Genomic DNA, 18,741 nt, shown 5'->3' on the forward strand with positions numbered 1-18,741 from the left:
AGCTTTTCAAGCGTTTGGCTTTAAGAAAACCACAACCCTAAGATGTTTTAAAAGTATTTATATTCCACAGATCAATACAGCTGTGTTGCAAAATCTCAATTATCTTCTTGCTCTTCTTCAAAATGTAAATAATTTCTGTCCTCAGCATATTTTCTTTTCAACTTGCCAGGGCACATGACCATATTTTCTACCCGTATTCCTTAAAATAAAGTCTTATTTCACAATTACATCTGCATTTGCAAAGCTGAAAAGTGACTTTCTAGTGGTTTAAATGAGGCATGACAAACTGAAGGCAATAATAATGGAGAGCTTTAAGTCAAATCTTATTTAGTAAGGACCTGTTTTATTCATCCATTCTTACCTGCTGCTTCATAAGAAATACTTGTTCATCTTCTGCTACCAGCTCTTTATCATGGACTAACTGTGGAACAACATATCTTGTTATTATAAGTAAAAACTGAAACTACTGCAACTGTTTTTGCGTTTTGGTAATCAAAAGGGAAGAAAAAGAGGCAAATATTTAATATCATTTAAAAAAACCAACAAACCAAACATTTCACATTCAAAAGTAGTAACATTAAAGAAGTTGTCATTAAAAAAAAAAAATCTTCTAAGTGAATGGAGCAGACTAGCATTGATGCCAGCCTGTGGGTATTCTCCTAGAAGGATAAGTACTTCTCATCTTTCTACTTATATACTTACCTCATCTACATGAGGTAGATAGCCTTGTTCATCTTTTTAAGTATTAATCTCATCAGCATCTCTCTGAAGACCCAAGACTCTGTAAAACCTCACAATCAATCCCTCAGCCCCAAAAGCATTACACAAGCTCTTATCAGTCCTAACACTGCTATTAAGCAATGATTACTTCCTATAGGTTCCATGAGTTACAAATAGGATTAAACCTTTTCCATGAAAGCTTCAAATGGCTCTTCCCTCCTCCAAAGACTGGGGCTTGATCTAGAAACATTAGGTGTGTATAGAAGTTGTAAAAGAAGCTTTCCAATATAAACCAGAAAATTTCATTTACAATTTTCCGTATTATCCATTTTACGCATATCCTACTCCTGTATGCCTATACTTGGAAAATTAGCAATAAACAGCATTTATATGGATCATTTACTGCTCTTGCCTTACATAAAGAAATCTGTTATTAATAGTGCATTAATGCAATAGTGAAAGACTATCTTGTTTTACAAGATTTGCCTTTACATGGTAACCTCAATGACACGCGTTTGTATATATGTAAATTGCTGAAGTCCGACAAAGGTATTCTCCCTTTTCAAAAAGGTGATTTTGCCCTACACATGCAGAGAGGTTCATGTGAAATGGTTATTTTTGGACTGCCTTTCATTCACTAAACTGAATGATTTCTGTGTTTGCAATGACTGTGGTATAGAATACCCGTTCGGTTAGTTTGGGTCAGGTGTCCTGTCTCTGCTTCCTCCCAGCTTCCCCTCCTCCCTGGCAAAGCATGAGACTCAGAAAGTCCTTGGTCAGAGTAAACATTCCTGAGCAGCAACTAAAAACATTGGTGTGTTATCAGCATTGTTCCCAGGCTGAAAGTCAGAAACACAGCACTACGCGAGCTACTAAGGAGGAGAAAAATGACTGCTACTGCTGAACCTAGGACAGTATCCACCCCTTATTCCATAACATTTGCGTCATGCTCAGATTCCCCATTTTTTAATATACCATCACTCATATATATATATATATATATATACACACACACATATATATGTATACATACATAGACACACAATGAGAGGGATATTCCTTAGTGCTTGCAGTATTTTAAACAATTGGAAAATGAAAGCCTCATGTTCCACCAATTTGGATACAAAAACCCCAATATTTAATTCAGAGCTCTTCAATATTAACAGGCATTAGCAGCCACTCAAGCAAACTTTACTTATTTGTCAGGGCAGAGGCAAAACTTTACTCCTTTTTACCTTTCTTACAGGAGGTTTTACAATGAAGTCCTCATATGCATCTTCTGGTTTCACTGTTGTGAAATTTTCATGTAAAATGGCAATTTTCTTTTCATTGTCCCAACCAGCAGGTCTATAAAAGGAAGGAAAGCTTAGGCTTTTCAGTCACAAAACCCACTTCTATAGAGACCATTTATTTACTGCCCTCAACTTCCATAAGGCAATTTTATTACAGGTCAGTCCTACTCCTCAGCTAAATTCCAAAGGCACTAAAAAGTTGGAATGGTATACCCTACGTAACATAAATAACATGCACTAAGTTGTTTTTCTTAACTCAAAATTTCAGAAGACTCACATACTGAGCTTTTGAATGACACAAACTATTCAAGTTACTTTTACATATGTGCTATATGAAGTATAGTGCTTAACAGAAAACAATCTGAAACCATGCTGCTCATACAATTGACTTACATAAAAACTGCATCCTTTTCTACCACTAAGGCAGGTGTGGTAAACTGAAAACCGTATGTTTTATGTACAATGTACTTATACAACAGATCAAGGTTCTTTTCCTCCTTAACTGATGTATAAATCAAGGCAGCCCCATCTGATTATTTATTTAAGGAAAATTATATAACATATGGTTTTTAAATTATAGTAAGAATTTCAGAACAGGAGTTAACGGAGACATAAGGACCAGACCTAATTTTGAGAAGCAGTTCAAGGCAATAGTCAAAGCCATTTAGTATTAGGAGACAGCTGAGATTTCAGGTTTGCATGGAAATTGCAAGTTCTGAGGGGAAAACCAAGGAAAAAACCTCATACATGTAAGACAAATCTGTTTTAAAGGAACATAAGTGTCAAATCCAATGCACAATTTAAAAACATTTATCAACAACTTCAAAACAACAAATGCTACATAGTAAATAATTAAATCTTGAAGTGCAACTTCTCAGATTGACTTTATGCGCAATTCAACACTAAAACATATTTTCTTGCTTCCAGATTACAGCAAATCTCTTTAGCACAGGAAAGGATACATTGTAAGCAGAATCCACGAATGTGTGACTGAATGAAATCAAAGTGTTCTTCTCTGTAATCATGCTCCTTCTCTAGTACACTCACTGCATCACACTGGCAGAAAGGAAGAGAGAAAAAACCAGAAAACAGTCATTTAATTCCAGCACATCCTAAAACATCTTCCTGAATATTACACATCACATTTACCATGAGCCTTTGGTTTTAAAATGGCACCAATAACTCAAAAGAGAAAGTAATTAACATATAATTGATAAGGTTACTACCCTTCTGCAGAATTAAAAATTTACTTACTTTTAAAATAAATCGCTTTACTATTAATCCTGAATTCATTCTGCATATCTGTATAAAGCACGTCTTCTACAAGAAAAGTAATTAAAATTTTCTGTAGTAGCAAACAGAATTAGAAACTCACTTTTGTACAAACTACCAGCACAGGAATACCGAGGTTGTGAGTCAGCACATTTTCTCCCAGTGGCAAAGAAACATGTTCATCCTCATGGCTAGAAGGGCCTCTTCTCTGCGGTGATCCTTGGTAGCCTTCTTCAGGTTCCACATACTCTTGAAACTCCTTTATAACTATTAAGAAAGAGATCTTAAGGCACAACAAAGGAACTATTTCTTCTCAAACCGTAATTAACCCATGACTAACTAGAAGTCTCAACTTTTTTTTCTCCTTTTATGAGGCACTCCATGAGAACACAATACAAACTTAAGCCTTGTGGCCCCTTCAAAAACAACCCTCCTCCAGCAGAACTTGCAGCAAGCTAAATTAAGTGCATTTATAGCTGCAAGAGCTACAGTATACACAAATGCACATTCACAACTCAATGCATTTCATTATCGGGGAGCTGAAAACAGAAAACGTAAAAGTAGTTTAGCAGCATAGCTCTCGCTCAGTGCAATTTGTACCTGGTTTGGGAAGAAAGCATGGTGAAAACATAAATGGACCCAGAAAACACCAAGCTGAAACAGCCACTCTTTCTTATAAACTATATGTAACTCAAGCTTCTATTACTCTACATTTCTGTTCCAGGAGTCCAATGCTAGGCATATAAAAATTACACTGCATACAGACTCAAACACTTCTAAATATTATCTGAAGGGACTCAGATACATTTTAGAAGACTACAGTGGAATTCAGAGGAAACTAGATACTTTCTACATTTCCAATTTTGTAGTTTCATGGCAACGATGATCATTCCCCCTATTGAATATCACCAGATATTAAACTGCCTCAGAAATAGTATTAACACTATTTCGGAAGTGCACTATGACCGCACACATGGTTTATCAAAACTGGGCTGCAACTTACAGCCTTTTTATCTTTTTTTCAGAGAGAAAGCCACAGATCTATCTACTTATTGAATGTGTCTGCTCCCAGCTCAGCACTTCCCAAAGTCCCAGGGCTTTCCCCCACATGACAACCCCACCTGAACACTCCTTCCTGTTCAGCCATGAGGAGCTCTCAGGAAAGAGACAAGCAAAGTTCCATGATTTGCTCCCATGAAAGCACCTATTTTAGAAACAGTGGGAGCAGGCTGACTGTATGTACAGTAAGGAAAACTCTCCAAAAAGGCTCCCAGTCTCCAGTACAGTCACAAAGACAGTGTTGTTCAGCACATCTATCCATGCGACAGGGAAGGAACTGCAACTGTACTGCAGGCCACCTGTTCCTTCTCAGGTTTAAGAAGTGGCAAAACCTCCAAAAGGTTTATAATACAAATCTTGCAAAATGAAGTCACTGTACCTTTTCAAAAGGGAAACCATTCCTGCAACAGAATGGGCAGGTGGAAGGAAGAACAAAGCAGAAAAACACTTCTGTTCAAAGCTGCACAATCCACAATTTTTATTTGAAATATAGATTTGTGTGATTCTTGGGGAAAACAAGTGCCTTTGTCAGATAAAAGCTTAAAAACCTACATTAAATATAGACTATAAGACCCTGATCACCAATTCAGTATATCCCAAAGAAATAAATTTAAATTTAAAAAAATCAAATGCAGCTGCGTTTGAACTCTGGGAGGCAGTACCTTCTGGCAGAGAGGAAACAACAGTGCTTGCAGAGAGATGCTTTCCTTTAGTACTGTCTCATATTCAGCAACTGGAAATCAAAATTCCATTATACACTGTGCTCATTAAATATGTTTACTGATTATCTCGCAGGAAGCAAACTTGAAAAATTATCACCACATTATGTGCCATAAAAATCTGTGTGCTCGTTTATCTACCAGACTTGCAGGTTATCTAGGAAAAAGCCTTTTATTCAGAGTTTTGCACTTAAGACAGCAAATGAATGGAAATTTCTAATTAACTGGTTTGTTCTTACGTTCTTGCTTATTTACACAAGCTCCTAAAAGCTAAGTATAACAGGAACCACTCATGTCACAGGAACAATTGACTCCAAGTACTACTAAGAAATCAATTCACAATTACTGTTAGGTTTAATTGTTTTAGTAACAATAAAATCCTCAGTCTTGGATTACTGTATAACTGCAGCACGGAAACAGCAAACACTGTAACTTACTGAACTAGACAGCTCACAAAGGCCTGAGCAGCAGAGCAAGAAAAATGATGAATCCTTTTCCCGAGACAATCATTCCATATTTACACTCTATTAGTTTCACATTCATGCAGCTTTTGGCTTTGTTTTTTTGTGCATTATTTTTACTAATCATAAGTTTTAGTCTTGTGAAAAGAACTCCTAGACAACAGATGTGTGGGCAAAGTAAGTTTCTTTTCACTTTTAGCTTAAGAATTCTTCCAGCCATATGTCAGACAGAAGAAAAAAACAAACTCAAAACTAATAACTAATTCAGCTTGAATGGGACAATACTTAATTTTCAGGAAAATATGCTACTGTTTCATGTATCTATCTTCCAGCGCTCCAGAAGACATTACTATAACAGCCATTTTACCCATATACTTTCTTTCTGCATTTGATTCTTGACAGTCTTCTGCTTTGCTGTCATAAATGGGAAGGCAAAATTTAGATCTTCCCTGAAATAGTTATTCAAACATGTTTTATTTAAACAATGATTTGTCATAGTTGAGCCTGAATTAAATTAGAACATTTAAACTGACATTATTTATATGAACTCACACTGGTCAAGCTTTTAGCAAGGAATTTCCAGAGCAACTCAGTAACAGGAGTGAGTGCAGACTAACAATGTTGCTGGCATACTCTAAATAAGGCAGCCTGTTGCTTCCACATGTGTGTCCTGCCTCCCACTCTGGAAGCTCTTTAAGCACAAAAGGAAAGCTGCTCCTATATCAGATGGAGCCCAGCATCATCCACACAGTAAAACCAAGAGTAAACGTCTCAAATAGCAAACTCAAGACAAAAGGCTAGGTGGAGAAAGGCCATGAGAAACTTGAAAGCAAAGACAAGCACTCCAAAGTTCAATTCCATTGAGAATGGTGAGCTAACAAAAGGACTTATGGAAACTGTTAGTAACATCTCAGTAATGAGCAAAGAACAAGCTAGCAGCACTTTAAATGGATGCTAATGGAACAAAAAATGTTTCTTCAGGGTCAACAAGAAGTAGTGGGCACTGGTACCAGAAAGCACCATAGCCATTCAGCTTGGTCCACACACCACAGCTTGTATCTAAAAACAAGCATAAAAGGAACATGGTTCTGCAGGCTGAACATGCACCCAGGCAATGTTATGCTGCCCTGGGGCTTTACTGGAGTGAATTTACGACATTTCTCCACTCTGCAGCCCGTTTCTCTGTTTTGACTGCCTGCTTTGCAGATGCACTTTATTATCCCTGGTTTTTCACATCCAGGCTATTGCAACACAGTGATTCTTCATTTTATAAATGGCAGCTGATCTCAGACAGTGTATAAAGCAGGATTTTGGTAAGGAAAACTTTGCTGGTGTTGCTTTATTACCTAAGCAGTTACACTAATACAACCAGAGTCACAATAGGAACTTCTTTTAGCATAGCTTGCTGTTAGAAGAATTACAAGCTATGGTGACCAAAGTTTTGAGTACAGAACTGGCCTTAGGGTCAGTCTGCAAAAAGTCATAAGACAAATATCTGAGATGACACAAGTGTCCTACACAGTGACTGAGAAAAGGAGCGAGATGGAAGTTTAGGAGTGAAGACATTAAGGCCCCTGTTTCATCTGGATGCTACTACTAGACCAAAGTTCACTGCTCAGCCATGGGATGGCAGCAGAGTCCTGCAAGCGTGTGAACTATCTGTCAAATTTCCTTTTCCCCATCTTTTATCGAAGCACAAGAAAAAACAGGAATTTCCACAACATTTTAATTTAGAAATCTTTGAGACAACACTATTGGAATGTCTTCTAAGTTCCCCAAACATGGTGGTTTAGCTTTGCCATAGGTGTAACTGGCTCCTTCACACAGTACAGTCTTAGTGAAAGCTGAAAACACTTGCATTTATTCAGATTGCCATAAAATCTAGTGTAACTCAGAACAGTGCAAATCAGGTTACCTGCTGTATTGTGAGACGAGAACTGTTTTTCCACCTCCCATTCCCCCCAAATCTCTCATACAAATGGGAAAAAAAAAAAAAAAAAAAAAGAGTGCTTTTTCTCTTAAAATTGTCAGATTTTACATTTTTATCTAACCCAGGTGGTTTTGGTCATGAAGTTTAAACTCCAGCTAGCATGCTGTAGGCACAAGCCTTTCAGGAAAGTAATATTTAACATTCAGAAAGAATATCAGCAACATAAATACATCTGAATGCTCACAGACCAAAGAGATTACACTGATCCCTGCACTGAATCTAAGGAAGCAACTGGACAGTATTTGCAAGGTTGAAACACGCCAGTACAGCCAGCCACCAGCCCTGAACAAAAGCAGCAACCAGCAACAATCAGTATGAATCTATACTTCAGCTGAAGAGGAATCCATGGGGCTAAGGTATTTTCCACTGAAGGACTTTACTGTGGAGTAATTCAATACGAAAACAAACAGAAAAAACTCTCAAGAAACATTCAAAACTATTGTAGAAAAGAACAGAAGCTGCAAGAAATAGTACTAATGCAGCTACACTTGCTTGCCAGTGCCAGATTCTTTCCTGCCACAGATATGCCAGGAAAGAAAGTTAGTTTATACAGCATTCTTAAAGTCACAGGACAGGAGAGGCTGTAGTGAGAGACAATTAGATGCACCAGGATCACAGCCTAAGCCTCATGAAAATCAAGGGCAGAGAGTTCAACTGGAAAACACACACAGTATGCGAATGGGACCTGGCTTAGATACCACTGGAAAGCAGACAACTCACTATGCTACTGAAATTTGAGACAATTTTTAAAAATGTGATTCTGTATGGAGTCATATTTTACAAAAAATTGGCCTTTATAAAGAAAAAAATTTCAAAATCTCATTACTGCATGAGATGTAGACTATTAATTCTCCTGATGTTTTGTTAGCATAGTGAAACTGGAAAAGTTATTTTAAAGCCTAATAGAGTCTATCTGAATTAGAGTTATAATCATAACTTCAAAGTAATTCTTATCCAACCCATTCTCAAAACACTGATCTGAAGTAATTTATCATTACAAAAGACTGTATGGGTGCACAAAGACTTACACTTCCGTTCCATGTCTCTCATCTCTTCTGGAGGAATTTTCATCTTATCAATATGTTCTTGCAAGACACTGGCCCATTTCTGTAAAGACTCCATAATAGTCCAAGGTCTAGACATATCTGCAACAAAGACTACAATGGTGTCTTGCAGGGATTCTGCAGAAACTGCGAACTTCAATAGCCCTTTATGATATAAGTCTCCATCCAGAATCCAAACGTTACAGCGAGTATGATCTGAAAGAAAAAGTTACAGCTGTAATTCAACAGATGCCAACTTTTTGCTTTGCTAGTTTGCAAGTGAACAGACAAATACATTAGTGTTAAATGGAAGGCCAAAGCCCAGCTACCGGCAGATCTTGCTTGTTTATTAAGACAGGTGCATGTGTACATGCCTACATTACTCGTTAGATGCTTTTGTTTAACAGGATTTTTTTCTTGGTTCAGAATCTCTGAGTTAAAAAAAAAAAAAAAGTACTTTCTGTTCTTTGGCTTTCAGTAAGGACAGCTGGCACAACAGCTTTTAGACACTGCACGGTATTCTTGAATTTGAAAGATACATATATCACAGCTGAAACCAGAATACATGTGCCACATCTAACTTCAAGTCCAGTGGGGAAGCCCTAGATGTCCCTCAGACACGTAAGCTGGTTTAACATACTAAAGACATCTCACAACAGAAATAAGCTGCAAACAAGATACAAGCCATAAGCAGCTTACGTTTCTAGCACAGACGTAGGAGGACCAAACCTTAAAGTTGTTCTGCCTGCTCTTAATTCACATTGGCCTCTACTTGCAGGCTCCTTACAGAATGTGTACCCGACAAACCAGTTGGAATTTTAGTTTCTGTGTTTCTCCCCCCTCCCGGTGTTTCGGTAGCAACTGGACACTTTTTGCTGAAATGCAAGGTGGCGGGTGCGAAAAATCATCTGGAACAGACAGCTGACATGAGAAGTTTTCCCCCAAACCTGAACTTTGGCAAGAATAGAAGAACCTGAAAATAAAGCATCAACTATAAATGATGTATCAGGTACAATAAACAACCAATTCTGTCCAAATGAATAAAATAAATGAATTACAGTATTGCAGAACTTCCTCCTTAAAAGGAACATTTTAGTTTGTTTCTTTCTTCTAGACTTTTCCTAGTACCTCTTCCAAAACATTCCCTATTCTACTACAGCTGTCCAGACGGAACAATGAGTCTCCATAGGTATTAAATACAAGATACATGAATTCTGATATGTGAATTCAGTAAACCAATCACTGCAGAGTCCAGATTTTGAAACCAGCCACTGAGCTTTGTCATTACTCTGACTCACTATATTTCTCTGCCTTCTGCTCTGAATCTTTCAACTTCACGAAGTAAATCCAGTCACTGTGGCTATCATAGCTTTACTCTAGGAAAGAATCCATCAAGATCAAAAACACTAGACTCTAGAAAAAGGCAAATCTTGACTAAGCTGAAAGAAGGAAAGGGTACAGAGATCCACATACCACCCTTCTGATCAGGTGTTGGATAAAATTACTGAGCAGCCAAGTTACAGACAGATTACATCAAGATGCTATACACGGGCAGTCTTCATTTAGCACTGTCATGCTCCTACTTAAGTACTGTTAGGTTGTCATAAGACATACAAGCATCAGTCATCACACAAAAAGGCCAATAGTTATGCCTTGAAAGACCTCCTTACTTCCAGCTGCACATCTCCTATCTATCCTTTGCAGTAAACAAGTGACAATAATGCTTGTGTATCTAAGAACCTCTGCATATCTGTCAATTGTTTTTCTCATCCCCCACCCCACTTCAGGAAATTGTCTCACTGGTATCACACAGGATTCTCACAGCACTGGATATACAAATCTAAAGCTTTCAGCAGACCTCTAAGGGCAAAGGGAAGTCTGGTAAAACTTTGGAAAAAACAGAAATGAAGCTAGGCTATAACGTGAACACACATATATTTACTATTACACTACAGTAAATTAAATGCTTCTGCAGGAGTCTGTTATCCTCCACATTTCAGAAGCATTCTTTGTATATTCGCGAAAGCAGAAATCTACCAGTGCTAGCGAACAGAAACCCTGTGAGCTTGCTGTGAGTTACAGGTTATTAATAGACATTAACTATCTCTACACACAACTGCCCCCTTGAAGCAAACGTGCAAATTTCCAAAACCTAACTTAAGTCTACCCAGAGGCTATGTATGCTTACAACTTTCATCAGCACTATCGTAGTTTGTCCTACTTAAGGATTTCATTTCTGCTTAACATCTGGAATACAGACTGCAACTAGAACAGAGGCAGAACTAGAATGCAGTTGGAACTACCACTCAAATGAAATCAGTCTGCTAGGAAGATTGGAACCCTAGCACTCACATTAGGTACACTTTAAAAGAATAATATAGAATTGTATGAAAACCAAAGGTTTTGCTCCTTTCCCACAGTAAAGTAGTATGGCTTGTGATTTACATTTGCTACACTTACGCATACAGTACTAGGTGTTCAGGATTTGGCAAGAACTTGATGTCAAAACTCAAGTTTGTCAGCACCATATTAAGCTCCCAGTTAGTCATATTATCTGAACAGTAACTGAACCTTTCACAGTGGCTATGACAGAGATGCCAAAACAGCAAACAACTACCAGATCCTGTTGGAAAAGCAGGTGCCACTTATTAAAGACTACTTCAATAGGTGCTAAAACTACATTTCTAAACTATCAATATTTCATTATCCCTTTAGCTACGAAAGATTTCCACCTTTGATGAATTTTACTGTAGGTGGCTGATTCTGTGAACTCCAACTATAACTTCTGTGTTTATTCAAAAGGTTATCAGTGGTAACTAAACAACCCTTGTGCAAGCTGTGAAGAGAAGCAAACCAGGTGTCGTGGTTTAAACCCAGTCAGGTAACTCATTCACTCACTCCCCCCCTTCTTTTCCTCTCCCTACTCCCAGAGGGACGGAGAGGAGAATCAAAAAGAATGCAACTCCCACGGGTTGAGATAAGAACAGTTTAGTAACTAAGGTATAACACAAATCACTATTGCTACCACCAATAATAATAATGATAAAGGAAATAACAAGGGAAGAGAATACAACACCTCAGCACCAGCCAACTGATAACTCACCCCCCCAGCCCAACCAAGCACCAACCGATACCTCCTCCAACCCCGCAGCCTCCCAGCCCTTCCGGGTAACTCCCAGTTACATCCTGGGCATGACGTGCTGTGGTATGGAATACCTCTTTGGCTAGCTTGGGTCAGGCGTCCTGTCTCTGCTTCCTCCCGGCTTCCCCTCCTCCCTGGCAGAGCATGAGGCTCACAAAGTCCTTGGCCAAACCAAAACATCATTGTTATCAGCTCTGTTCCTGAGCCGAAAGCCAAAACACAGCACTGCACCAGCTACCAAGGAGGAGAAACATGACTGCTACTGCTGAACCCAGGACACCAAGGAAAAATAGTTTCCAAGAAAACTACTTTAAGATGTTGACAAAAAGACAATTTTCCCATTAGAAACCAGTGTACCAGCACTTGGCTCAATCTGGAACAACCAGTTCAACTGGAATACGCCTATGATATGACTGAGGCCAGTCCAAACCTGAGGCAAAAACCAAGACTACTTGACTTCTTGACAAGTGAGAACACAACAGAACGGCTCTACTTCACTGCCACATTTGGCACAGCTGGGACAGCTGTACTGCATCTGTAATCTCAGGCAGTTCAACACAAAGTTCTCTGTGGTGTATATAACTGGCAACTAACCCACACAGTACTGCTGCAAAACCAGTCAATGCTTGTCTCACAGTCCTGCTGTACATCCTCATTTTTAACTACTGTCATGGGTTCAGCAGTAGCAGTCATTTTTAACCCTTCTTAGCTGGTGCAGCACTGTATTTTTGACTTTTAGCCTGGGAACAGTGCTGATAACACCAATGTTTTTAGTTGTCGCTCAAATGTTTTAGTCTGGCCAAGGACTTTGTGAGCCTCATGCTCTGCCAGGGAGGAGGGGAAGCCAGGAGGAAGCAGAGACAGGACACCTGACCCAAGCTAGCCACAGAGGTATTCCATACCACAGCACGTCATGCCCAGGATGTAGTAGAGTTACCCGGAAGGGCTAGGACTGCAGGGCTGGAGGAGGTATCGGTCGGTGCTCAGTCTGGTAGGGTGGGGCAAGTTATTGGTTGGCTGGTGCTGAGGTGTTTTATTCTCTTCCCTTGTTATTTCCTTTATCATTATTATCATTGGTGGTAGCAGCAGTGATCTGTGTTATACCTTAGTTACTAAACTGTTCTTATCTCAACCCGTGGGAGTTGCATTCTTTTTGATTCTCCTCTGGGAGTAGGGGGAGGAAAAGAAGTGGGGGAGTAAGAGAATAAGCTGCCTGACTGAGTTTTAAACCACAACAACTACTCTGCAAGAGACTAAAAGTTACTCTAGAAACACATATCCTTTAAGAAAATTATGCAGAGCTTCTCTTCTACCTCCTACAAATTAAGATTCTCATTTCCCAAAAGCAGACTGACCAGCACACACACAAAACATCTGCTCATCACAAAGACAGGCAAAAACTAAAAACTAGCCACATTCCCTGTGAAGTTCCACTAACAGAAGACTCTAGGGCCTGGGCTACACAGTCACTAACATTCCCAGTTAACTTTACAGGTATTGCTGTTAAGTGTTTTTATGCAGATGAATTATGGTGTCATGTAAGCAGAAAAAGACATATGCTCCAAGGATACTGCACCTGGGGCTACTGATCTAGGAGAATCATCTCTCTCAGAATTGCTTCTCAGGCATCCACAAACCTCATCCTGAACAATGACCTACCCAAGGCAGAATTTCGGATAGTATCCTACAAAGGAGATTTTTCAGGTAGAAATTCAGTAGTGGACTTATTTTAAGCTATCCTGAGACTTAAGGAACTCCTGCACATTACAGTGAACAAATATCTAACAGAACTGAACCACCTAATTAACCAGCACAGTGGTGATGTGTATCTTGCCAGCTAAGCTGCGTATCAGCCACTGTCAAGTGAAAACTAAAATGTTAGTGGGCACCTATATTAGCCACAGGGGTCCTTCATAAAAGAGGTGCTTTCCATGTGTTGAAGTTTCCTAAAAGCAAAGAAAGAAACAAAAAACATACCCCTACCCCCCCAAAAAAAAAATAAAGAAACGAAAAGAAAGGAGGGGAGGGCAGAGGAGAATGGAGAAGGGAGAAAAAAGGGAAAAGGGAAAAAAAAGGAAAAGGAGAGAAGAGGGAAGGGAAGGAAAGGGAAAAAAGGGAAAAAGGGAAAAAAAGGGAAAAAGGGAAAAAAATGGAAAAAGGGAAAAAAATGGAAAAAGGGAAAAAAGGGGGGAAAAGGGAAAAAAGGGGGGAAAAGGGAAAAAAAGGGGGAAAAGGGAAAAAGGGAAAGGGGAAAAAAAGGGGGAAAAAGGGAAAACCGGGGAAAACGGGGAAAAAAAAGGAAAAAAGGGAAAAAAGTGAAAAAAGGAAAAAAAGGAAAAAAGGAAAAAAAAGGAAAAAAAGGAAAAAAAAAAAAACTGGAAAAAAGGAAAAAGCAAAAAGGAAACAAAAAGAAAAGAAAACCTCCCCCAAAACCAAAACAGTATTTAACCACTTTAGGCAAAAGGATAAAAGATAAAAGTAGCTGTAAACTAAGATAAACACCTACCAATCTAGAATAATTAATTCTACTTTAAATGTAGGAGGAGCCAGATTCAATTCTCCTTTAAGGAGGAAGCAGGGGTAGGATAAGAAATAACACAGAAGATTTTCCTCAGTATTTCAGACCTATGACCAAAACTCTTTCCTGGACAGAATAAACCCTTCTCAAATCAGGAAGATAAAGGCAAAGAGAGCAAAGAAGTCTTCCAGCACCTGGGAAAGAAGCTGGAAAGATCTCACTCCACTACAGAGTTTCAGTAACCAGCATGGATTTGATACCCCTGAAAATCCTTGTGATTTGCTAGTCTTGAACAGGTTGGAGTATGATGAGAAGCAGATGCCCTCAAAAATTAACATGTGACAGTAAGCTCCTGAATGCTTACCCTGAGTTTCTTTATGGCTTACAAGAATTGTGGGTCAGTTCTAAAGGTTTTGTTCCTAAATACGTATCCAAGCAAACACACACATTAAGAATGCAAAGAGTTTAAAGAAACAAACCCTAACCTGCCCCAGAGAAGGAAGAGTGCTATCTTTGTCTGCTGGGAGGCTTTTTTTTTCACTTGCTGATGACACTAATGAGACAGAAAAGAAAAAGGCATGTATTATTAGATCCTAATACATCCATTAAAGGGATGCATGAAGACCTGAATTCTCCAGCTGAGTTTGGTAGTCAAAAAGGGTTTTTTTTTTTCCTGCTAGTGCTGCTTGAGTTCTCATGACAGGCTTCTCCTAATCATCTAGAATACTCATCACCTCCAGATACTCAGGAATAGCCCCAAGATGTTTCCAAAGGAATACACTTGAGGTCTGATAGACAGCATCAGGAAAAATAGCACACCAAACATTTTTCTGCTCATATCATCTCCTTTGATGTTGCAAGAAGCCCGACGTCACAGGCTGTCTTAACACTCCTAATCGTAGCAGTTTTTTCCCCTGAAGTAGTCTGCAGTACTAAAGAAGCTTGCACATGATGAAAATGCACTTAGACCAAGAACCTCAAGGAGCCAAGAATGGCTCAAGCACTTGAAGTTACAGCACAAGAGTTTTTAGGAACTGCAAGATCAGGTGGCCACTGAAGACACAGGCAATGTACTCATCCTTTCATTGCGCCTAAGTCAGTATTCAAAGGCAGTTTACTATCATGTGAGCACAGGACCAATCTCCATAACAACCAGTTACATATAGTACTTAATCACTCCTGCAAGCCTTCAGTACATTTCCATTTCCAGAATACCATTAGAGGATCTTCCTAGTTGACACATTTTTGGGAACATGGATGAACTGCCACCACTGCTGCCCTCTTCTGAACTGAAAACTCAGAAGTCATGAACAGGAAGACTGTCATTCCCCATTTCTGAAGATCCAAACTATCACAAAATAGGTCCCAGCAGTTTGCCCAAAATGAGACAAGCAGAGAAGCAGATTTATGAACCAAGAACTCCCTCCCCATCTCTTCCTGTCCCCAACCTTCCTAATAATAAATGTGTTCTGATCATCAGATCTGCTTTTAGTCTCTTGTCGTTATCCCCCTCCCATATAGTAAAGAAGAGCAATCATCAACAAACAGAAAAACAAGGGACAAAAAGAGAAGCTTCAATTTGAGAAAGGGAAATTCTAATTTTTACTTCAAGTACTGTTCTTTACTCATTCATTCATACAAAACATTTCAGTTACAGTTCTTCTCACAAACCCCACAAGGAAACAAAACTCCTTGCCCAGAAATCCATACTGAAAATTAAACTCTCATGGATGTATCACTTACTTTGTATAGTTAACAAGTTGCCATACTAAATGACAACATATCTGCTAGTAAGTCAAAATCAGCAAATGCATCTACCCTGAAAGTAAACGAATCCCAAGAGCTGCTCAAATGTACTTTTCCCTTATACACAGGTCAAGCTGTAAGAAGGACAAGAGAAAAATGCACATTGAAGGTAAAATGCATTTCACTTTTTAAGAGACTGATACAACTCCTAAAAGATGCAGAGCAATTCTGGAACGAGTTACTTGGGTATAACCCAAAGTACACCAATGAAACCACTTAATTACAGTAAAGAGATTGCACATAAAATGAACTTACCATCTCTGTCCTCATCATGAATATTCAGATACAAGTATTCCAGCCCTCTTCCTTTCTTGCCATGCTCTGCTCCCTGTATTTTGGTCATAAGTGTAGTTTTACCTGAACCATCATCACCTGCCAGTAAGTTTTTACAGGGAAAAAAGACACTTTCAGAACAAGTTTTAACTTCTAAAAAAAAAAAAAGATTTTTCAAATTTTTAAGTAACCAGAAGTATCCTTGTACATTTTCAGACCATACTTACTTGTTATTTTCTTTTAAGTACTGCAGCTGAATCCAATGGCTTATACCATGACTCAATTATTTTCTGTTACAAAATCACAGAGTGGTCTTGTAACCTTAAGTCTTACACTAACAATAGTGTGTGTGCCTTTAACATAATAGAATAAACCAAACTGTTATAACTTAGTGACACGTAGAGAGAAAGCAATATTCAGCAGATAGGGGAAGAAACATCATGGGACTGATAACTAAGGACACAGTAAAGAAGACCAAGGATACCAGCCTTCAAAATAACAGTGGCGCCCACCGTGGAGTGAGACTGGAATAGAACAGAATTAAGGACATACCAACTGCCAACTCAGCACTAGGACCTCGCAAGCATGTGCAAGCACTGAAGTCATTCAGTAAACACAGTGAGGAAGATTACGGGAGGACCACCAAAGTCTCCTACTCAGCAAGAAAGCGCATGTGTAATCAGGATGCAAATATTATAATTAGTTCTTGGAAAAGCTATGAATATGCATGAGTATGCTAAATGTATAGCCACTGTCACCAAGTATCGGGTGCACTCACCTTTGCAAAACAATTCACCCGTGCGCCCAGTGCTGCAATAAAGAATGCTGCTTTCTCAAACACCAAACTGAGTCTTAAGAGAATTTCTCCAACCGACTTTTAGGGTAACAGTCTGGCCTTGAACACTTCCAGGGATGGGGGAGTAACAGCTTCTCTGGGCAACCTGTGCCCGCGCCTCACCAACCTCACAGGGAAGAACTTCTTCCTAACAGCTAATCTAAACCTACACTCTGTTATTACATATATTATATGTAACTTTTACATGCATTATTATTATTATATGCAATTATTACATATATTTAAACAAACGGAATGTCAACTGAATGTTAAAAATCTCACAGTGCAAATCAAAGAGCAGATCTACGAGTCTGAAGACAATAACAGCATAGATCATACTGCATAACTGCTTTAAAACCTTTGTTTTTATAAAAAAAACAGCCCCAACCATCGAATTGCCCGCATGTGTTACTTACCGAAAATGAGAATATTCTTGCCAGATGGCAATTTAGATCTTGACCGGGTAGAAACTTCGCTTAGTATTGAGGACCTAGAAAAACAGCATCACTGTTCTTAGGCCGCACATATGCATAAACACAACCCACACAGTGCCCATTCGACAGCACCGAAGAGCTCAGCAGATCCGCAAGGACCAATCCGGTTATATTCAGGGTATTTACAAACTGGATATGATGTTACAGTTACAGATTTAAATTCATTTTAAAAGGCCAGAAGTATGCCACCTTTTCAAGAAAAGCTTTTACAGTTTCTAAAATGCATGCAGTAACGATTTTTTCTCCCGTTTTAAGAGGCCAAATTACTGCAAAACACTACTTTTCAACTGGTGACTAACTCTTCCCACAATCCATTACTGTATTTCACACATAGCTTTTTCTGCCGTTACTGTTTCCAAAAGCGTTAACTTAGAAAGAAGCGACGCGAACACCAGAAAGCGAGTCCCGTACAGCCTTTTCCCCAGACCTTCCGCAAAGCCACATCCCAGGGACCCCGCACGCCTGTCCTCCCCACCCTCCAGCGATGCTGCCTCATCCCGCAGGCGCGGGGCTCCCTCCACAGCCAGGAAGGGCAGCAATCCTCACCGGCCCTGCTGCCTGGGCCGGCCTCCGCCGCGGGCAGCTGCCGCGGCGCTCCTGTCAGCGGGACCCGAGTGCAGCCTGCAGCCGGCGCCCATCGTCCCCCTGCCCATCAGGGCGGGGCGAGGGCTGAGGCGACCCAGCAGCCCAGAGAGACCCCGCAGTGACAGTCACCGGACAGGAGCAGTCGCTGAGCTCTGCCGCCGGGGTGGCCGCGGCCCCGGAGGTCTCCCCCCTGCTCCCCCCGGGCACTCACCAGAGGTTCTGCCCCTCCTCCTCTTCGCTGGGGAGCTCGGCGCCGCCGGGCCCATCCGGCCCCAGCAGCTTCTTCTCCACCAGCGCCCGCGCCATCTTGCCAACTGCAGCCACAAAGAGTGACCTCACCCGGGCCCACGAGGACCCCGCTCCGCCCTGTCCCGCCCGCCCGCGGGGGCGCTCCGCGCTGCCGGACCCGCCGCCGCCCCACGCGAGCCCGCCGCCGCTCCCCGCGGCCGCGCTGGTTTCCGATCAGGCGGAGCGCGGCCAGCCCCTGCAGCGCGCCCCGCCCTGGGCGGTGCCTTCCACTGCTGGGAAGGCG

At 40.3% G+C, this 18,741-nt stretch overlaps 1 protein-coding gene across 1 annotated transcript in view; it reads right to left on the minus strand.

Moving 5' to 3' along the window:
- The window catches only part of DYNC1LI2 (dynein cytoplasmic 1 light intermediate chain 2), a 28,444-nt gene extending 9,802 nt beyond the window's left edge, over positions 1 to 18,642 (minus strand). Inside the window, exons 1-9 of the mRNA XM_061458477.1 lie at positions 18,421 to 18,642; positions 17,547 to 17,620; positions 16,278 to 16,394; positions 8,542 to 8,772; positions 3,388 to 3,551; positions 2,975 to 3,068; positions 2,406 to 2,541; positions 1,956 to 2,067; positions 362 to 421 (exon numbers count right to left, since the gene is read on the minus strand). Coding sequence (XP_061314461.1) covers positions 362 to 421; positions 1,956 to 2,067; positions 2,406 to 2,541; positions 2,975 to 3,068; positions 3,388 to 3,551; positions 8,542 to 8,772; positions 16,278 to 16,394; positions 17,547 to 17,620; positions 18,421 to 18,515 — 1,083 coding nt within the window. The 5' untranslated portion in view covers positions 18,516 to 18,642. The remainder of the gene's footprint in view (positions 1 to 361; positions 422 to 1,955; positions 2,068 to 2,405; positions 2,542 to 2,974; positions 3,069 to 3,387; positions 3,552 to 8,541; positions 8,773 to 16,277; positions 16,395 to 17,546; positions 17,621 to 18,420) is intronic.
- Positions 18,643 to 18,741: the final 99 nt, after the last annotated feature.

Source organism: Pezoporus flaviventris, unplaced genomic scaffold (genome assembly GCF_033815535.1).
Source record: "Pezoporus flaviventris isolate CSIRO_AGI_PZ_B2104156 unplaced genomic scaffold, CSIRO_AGI_Pfla_v1 ptg000027l, whole genome shotgun sequence".
In the NCBI taxonomy this organism is placed as follows: Eukaryota; Metazoa; Chordata; class Aves; order Psittaciformes; family Psittacidae; genus Pezoporus; species Pezoporus flaviventris.